The sequence below is a fragment of the Priapulus caudatus genome, unplaced genomic scaffold, assembly GCF_000485595.1.
Source record: "Priapulus caudatus unplaced genomic scaffold, Priapulus_caudatus-5.0.1 Scaffold254, whole genome shotgun sequence".
In the NCBI taxonomy this organism is placed as follows: Eukaryota; Metazoa; Priapulida; class Priapulimorpha; order Priapulimorphida; family Priapulidae; genus Priapulus; species Priapulus caudatus.
This window is the reverse complement of record NW_014577315.1, coordinates 159,260-166,274: the sequence shown is the minus strand read 5'-3', so window position 1 is coordinate 166,274 and position 7,015 is coordinate 159,260. Positions and strand designations below refer to the sequence as shown.

The 7,015-nt window shown below is 47.0% G+C and overlaps 1 protein-coding gene across 1 annotated transcript in view; it reads right to left on the bottom strand.

Annotated features, from left to right (window-relative positions):
• LOC106808107 (dual 3',5'-cyclic-AMP and -GMP phosphodiesterase 11A-like) overlaps positions 1-7,015 on the bottom strand; it is a 45,446-nt gene that overhangs the window by 31,293 nt on the left and 7,138 nt on the right. The window contains exon 2 of the mRNA XM_014810682.1: positions 4,211-5,090. Within this exon, the coding sequence (XP_014666168.1) occupies positions 4,211-5,090 (880 nt within the window). The remainder of the gene's footprint in view (positions 1-4,210; positions 5,091-7,015) is intronic.

Sequence of the window (7,015 nt, the reverse complement as noted above, 5' to 3'; positions counted from 1 at the left end):
CAAGCAGCAGCACAGTCAGTAAGTCAGCAGCTACACAGCACACAACGAGCACACAGCAACAACCCGCAACCAGCAACAGCAATCAGTGCAGCACAGTAGCACAGCGATCGGCAGCAACCGTGCAACGTTAACGTAAACGTAACTGATTGCAAAATGCAGATCGTGTCCTGAAGTATAACGACTCGACGGGAGATGCCCGAGACCAGAGGATGTTGAATGGAAATGGGTTCGCGCTATCATTAAATAGCATAAGGCTCGAGCAATAGCAACTAAGCTCGACACTCGCGAGTCTTCATTATACCGTCACTGTACACCTTATCAGGCCGTTCCCTAGCAAACAAATATATCATTCCATCAAATCCTGGATTATGAACGAGTCCTGACAGCTCATAACATCGTTTAATCATATTACCGAGCAATTATCAAACACGATTATATTACACAGTGTGTCACATATAAAAGACGTGCCGACAAAATCTGGTCACACGACATAGACAGCCTCACGATGCCGAAGTGATCCGGCGGCATGCCCGTGGCAGTGCACTTACATTTACTAGCGCCGATGTAAGGAACGCAAGTAAATCCCCTTACACCGACGATGTCGGGGGCGATGGTTGCTCAGTTGCAAATACGAAGAATTGCAGATTGTGGGATGGTCCGGTAACTCTGAACCAGGCCAGTTAACATGAGCAGACTAATACAGTGCGGCGTTGGTGCAATAGACAGACAAATATGTCATTGTTCACCTGTTTCCCACCCTGATAACTTAGGTGCGTCAAGTAGGAATCAGCATACGTCAGGTGTCAGGCCCGTCGCAGGTGGGCAACGTCCTAGCAGACGGGTTATCCCTCACAACCAACAGCACCAAACACACACACACACGACACACACACTACACACACACACACTACACACAGCCACCACACACATCACACCATCATAAACTATATATATATTTGCAATGCATACACACGCACACTCCACACATAACACACCAGCTACGTAACACCACAAACACTCCACATACACACACTACTCACACATAACACATACCACTACCTCACACATAACAAATACAAAACATACACGCACGCATATACACGACATGCTCACACATACTTCATACATACACAGATACGATACAACATACACACACCGCGGTCCCGCGCGCAGTGGCAGCCGAACACGCGAGCGCGCGCGGCAGCACGGCACACTACACCACAGCCACAACACACACACATCACACACACACAGAGATTAATATATATATATATATATATGTCCATACACACGCCACTGCACACATACACACATACTTACCCATAACGCAACACATCACATACACATACCCTCACACATACACACATGCACGCACGCTCACAGCATACCAAGCGCGCGACCGCACGCACGCACGCACGCACGCACGTTATCCCCCACACACACTGACTGAGCAACCTGACGTATTGCGCGCTCATATACCACATACGAGACAGCCAACGAAATTGCCAATGTCAATTCTCCGTTTGCCAGGAGTCGAAACTCAACGACATGAAGTTCACACCCACATCCAATTCTCTGGTTAGGAGCTGTAATCAGTATGGTCTCTTTCATGTCAACCCTGTGAAAAACTCGACGCCGGTAAATCAGTAGGCCGAGATTCGCTCTCCTATGGAGTAACATCACCGGTATCCGAGATATGATTGAATCCACCACCAACTAGAAACACAATCACGGCAAACTATTTCGCCGACTAAACATGCTCAACGAGAGAAGGAATCCGACGAAAGCAAAATTGATACATGACAGTCCGGTCGCCCGCCTCGCTGGCGCAACGGGACTTAATTAGGCTTGAATTGCGATAGTCCACGCGTTGCATCGATCATGTTATCGGTATCTGATTACATTTCTCATGCATAGCATCGACTGCCGGTACAGCACGTTCATGTAATATATATATATATATATAATATATAATATATTGTGTGTTGTGTGTGTGTGGTTGTGTGTGTGTTGCTGTGTTGTGTGTGGTGTGTGTGTGTGTGTGTTTGTGTGTGTGTGTGTGTTTGTGTGTTGTTGTGTGATGTGTGTTGTGTGTGTTGTGTGTGCCGTCGTGTGTGTGTGTGTGTGCACGCGTGGGGGTGTACGCGCGCGCGTGTGTGTACGCATACGTGTGTGTAAGTGCACGTGTGTGCATGCTTGTGATGATTATATGACACGTTGACTAATATAGTGAGCAGAAGACACGTCTTTGTCACTATTTTGTGCTCTCCTGAAAAGCAGATCGGTTGTACTGAAAAGAGATGTACAGAAGTGCTCCGAAGACAGCCCTGCTCAGAAGAATGAGAGCACGAGTTAACCCCGGAGACACAGCGCTTTTCATCTCCTTCGTAGCTACGTCTCTCACCGTCTTCGGCATTGCGAGGATGCCTATTAGAGTTGGGTTTTGTGTACATTCTCGTAGTTTCACCGGGTGGAGATGAGCTCCGTCCGGTGATTACAATAGGTATGAAAATACATGTGCTGGCGATTTACCGCTCAAGTGCCCTACACCCACGCCGCGTCGTTTGTGCTCCTCGTAGTGGCTTTGTCGACAATATGATCGAAGCCAAGCAGTTCAGCTGAACGCGTCAAAAGCAAGAAAGGCACTCTGTACACGGGGATCAGGCTATGCACCGGGGAAATCACAACATGTAGGGGTAGGCTCGTTACACGGGGTAAGGAGGTCACGCTGCACAGATAATGGATGCAAATACACCGATGCGTGTCGGGTAGGCCCTACTGTGATTTATACAGAAGCCGCTAGTCACCAGAGCTCCTCTCTCAAACAAGCCTTACTGCCCTAATGATGGGGATGGCTGTCGAATCAAGAATTCAGTTCGCACTATAGATATTGTTATGAGTTACTTAATGATAGCCATTGAACGCACATAGTGCATTTTTTATCACTGGTGCGGTGGTGGCTACGCGAACAGTTACTTACACGGTACTACTCACAATTTTAGAGCAATTATGGCAATTACTGAGAAGTCTGTTCACTATTAACGCCTCATTATGACACAAATTTCTCGTCGCGACGCGCGGTAAAACAAGCGAGACTGACTCGCCGTTTAATGCTATTACGATGTTATCGCGTCTTTTCCCTTTAGGTTTTAACGCGTAAGCGTTGTTATAGTGACGTTGTCGCCCCCGCTAATTCTACCTGTAGCTAGTGAGTGTTGCTGACGTAAGACACACGTGAGGGTCCCGCGCCAGCGTGCCAATTCCCCCTATTTATAGCCATCGACCGCATGCAGGCGATAGCTGATGTGTTTGCACAGGAGGAGTAACTCACACAGCGCTTTGCTTTGAATGTTTCTCATGCGGAAAGATCAGCTATATCCTCGAATGCAACCTTATAGCTATGCTGTTTACTTGGTAAAAATAAATAAAATATTCAGCGCGGGTAGCCTAGGTGCTGATGACGCGTGTATGCGTACGATTCGAGCTGTTATTACACAGACCAGGGAGATTTATCTATAACAGGATTTCGTCGATTGCTTCACTCCGACGTAATTGTTGTTTTTGAAAACAGGGAATTACTATATCGCAGAGGTGACCGCTGATAATGATAGGTCTAGACTCAAGCTTCATTCGTACATAGTAATCATTCCAATTTTATAATTGAAAAAGGTTCTCTTGCATCACTGAGCTAGCTGAATTTTCATTCTCCCCGTGGGTTAAATTCACGGCAATCGGTCAAGTGATAGTTATTTTTCAGAATTATGAGAAAGGCAACCTCGTTGATAACTACATCGTTTAAATGAGTTTACGGTCGATTAACTATTGAGGTACGATTTAGTTAACGATCGAGTTATTGATCGATTCAACGATCAAGTTACCAATCAATAAAATGATCGAATTGACGATCATATTAACGGACAAGTCTACGATTGATTAAAAGATTGAATTAATGATTGAGTTACCGATCGAGCTAACTATCGAGTTATTGATTAAGTCAACGATTTAATTTATGACTGAATTAACAATCGACTTTTCGATTGCTTCAACGAGCATATTCTTTTGATTTAAAGATTGAGTTAATGGTTGAGTTAACGACCGAGTTAACGATAGAATTAACGGCCAAGGTTATGATCGAGTTAACGAACGATCGAGTCTTCGATCAAGTTAACGATGGAGTTAATGATCGAGTTAATGATTGGCGCACTCTTACCTCGGATGCCTGTGTGAGATTGACTGTCTCTCCGCTGTCGGCCACGTGCCCGATGATTCCTGTGCCCCAGGGCACCTGCACGACGTTGTCACCGCTCGTCGACAGCAGCACGTTCGTGCCCGTGTAGGCATCGAACTGCTTCGACACGAGCACCTTGCCCTTGTGCGACTTCTGTATGAGGAACAGCGACGAGTGGTCGACGTCGAGCAGCAGCCGTATGTTCTGCGTCACCTTGCTACTCAGGTGGCGCACGTCCATCTCGTTGGCGATGTCCTTTACGATGTCGAGGAAGAACTCGCGCTCGTTCGTGCGTCGCAGCTCGTTCAGCTGCGCCGCGTCCTTCGATACGTGTCGCGGCAGCCGGATCTTCGACTCGATGAGATGACTCAGCATGTTGAGCGACGACGGCGGCAGCGACGTGTACTGGCGCATGTTCTTCAGGCTGTTGCGACGCGCCTCGACGTCGCTCGACGGCATCTCGCTGCTGACGACGGCCGCTTCGCACGTACGGTACAGCAGCGTGTTCTTGCACTTGGCGAAGTCCTGTCGCAGAAACTTACGCGAGTTGCTGCGCGGCGGCGGCTTCGGCTTACTGTGCGATGTCGTCGTCGTCGTCGCGCGACCTTCGACGTGCGTGTCGAGCACGCGCTCTAGCGGCGACGACAGCGCCGCCGTCAGTACGGTCGGCGCGTGGCCGGGAGCCGAGCTGCGTCGGCAGGCGGATTTTGTCTCGGTGAGCACGGTGTCGTGGCCGTGACAGAGGAGCCATTTGTTGACGAGAGAGAGGTCGGCTTTGCGGAGGAAGTAGTCGCAGCGGCTGTCAGGGTTCGCGTCCATCCACTGCTCGACGTCGTGGTACGTAAGCCGCGTCATGCTGCGCCTGAAACAAATAAGAACAGCGACGAGCGTGCTGAGAGATGGCGTTAGATATTCTGACGACCCCCGGCGCGACCGAGATTTTAATCGGTGAATTTAATTAGGAGTTTGTTCGATTCTTGAGTGAAAATTTGAATTGAGGCAATGAATAAGGGTTTGCGTTGGAAACGTAATTAGACTTTTGTGCGGTTAGCACCTCCCGCGATGCAAAACACAAGTTTCATATGGTAAATGATCGCATATCTTTTATTTGTGTTTCGGCGCAATGAGACAAAACACAATGTCACGCGAGAAACGAAAAAAGCGAAATCAGCAATGTTTTGTAATTACAGTAAACAATGACATTTTAATAAATTTCTGTACGCGTTTGCTACGGTGCACTTTGTTTACTCATCTTCGATCCCACTGTAGTTCGCGTAGCATCACATCAGCAAGCACCGCCTACATCGAACATGACAGCTATATTTGAAACGAAAATGAACTCGATACCAATGACATTTGTCGCGAGTGCTTTTGACGAATGGAATCGTAGTCATTTCATGGCCGATGGTCATGTTGAGAAAGGTTCTGTATGGCGCAATACATGCGGGAAAATACGAAGGCGACGCACTGTGCATTTCCGACGTTAACGTCAGGTGTTCACCTAGCTCGATTGAACGAGCGTGAAATGTGGAAACCATGTCACAGTTTTTCGTTACAAAACCGACGTTATTTACCACACTGTAATGAAACCATGAAAGCCAGACAGACAGACAGACATACATATTCTGTCTGTCTGTCTGCCTGCCTGCCTGCCTGCCTGTCTGGCGGGCTAGCTGGCTCTTATCTGTCCGTCTTTTGATATGATCTTGCTTTTGCCTTCATGCTCCTCTAGCGTTGTCCCGCTCCCCTCGCCCTTTATCCTCCTCTCGCTCGCTGTCCATGTTTAGTCCGGTTAGAGTTGCTTTATACGATACTCGCTGATAAATTACATACAACAAAGCAAACCCGTCTGCAATTAATGAGATTGTGCTCACATGATCCTATTTGTATACGTCATCTAAAGATGTCGATCATGTAATAAGAAGACGCCTAATTCCATTTTAATTATCTACAAAGTAAAGGATGGGCTAACGCGCTCATCATTACCGACGCTTAATACGGTGTTAATTATCCTGATAAAACGCTACAGTAATATGAACAAAGTAACTAGTAGTTCTGTAGAGTAATTGACTAATCAAGTAATTCCTCCTAACGTAAAACATCGCTTTCAATGCATTCATTGTAAACACAAGTGACCGTATACTGTCTAAACTTAGAATCATGATAATTGCTGTCAAACCTGTCGCGTATCGTCACATTTCGCGTGTGTGCACCACATCTGCACAGCTCCTTCCCTATTACGTTCAGACGGCAAGCCTATTTTAATAATGCACGGAATTTTAAAAGCAAACATTTCGCCAAGCTCTCGCGATAACGAACGCGATTTCGATCGTGCGCTAAACACAAAAGTTTAGGGAAGGAGATTCGCAACGATTAAACTGGTAAAACTCATTCTGTCGGCGCAAACGACAACAAGCAGCGAAACTAACAATAACGCGTCAGCAAACACGCAGCACCGTGCAGTTTTAACGTAGACGGTAATGATTTGCAATGCAGATCGTGTCTGAGTATCGACTGACGGAGATGCGAGACAAGGTGATTGTTTAATGATGGTTGCTTATCATAATATAGCATAGCTCGAGCATAGCATAACTCCGCGAGTTTCATTACCGTTCACTGTCACCTGTATAGGCGCGTTCCTAGCAAACAATATATATAGTCCATAATTGGTGGCATTAGACGATGTCCACCTCATGCTCGTTATGTTACTCCCACAGTTGTTCACACACACACGCACACACACACACACACACACACACACACACACACACACACACACACACACAC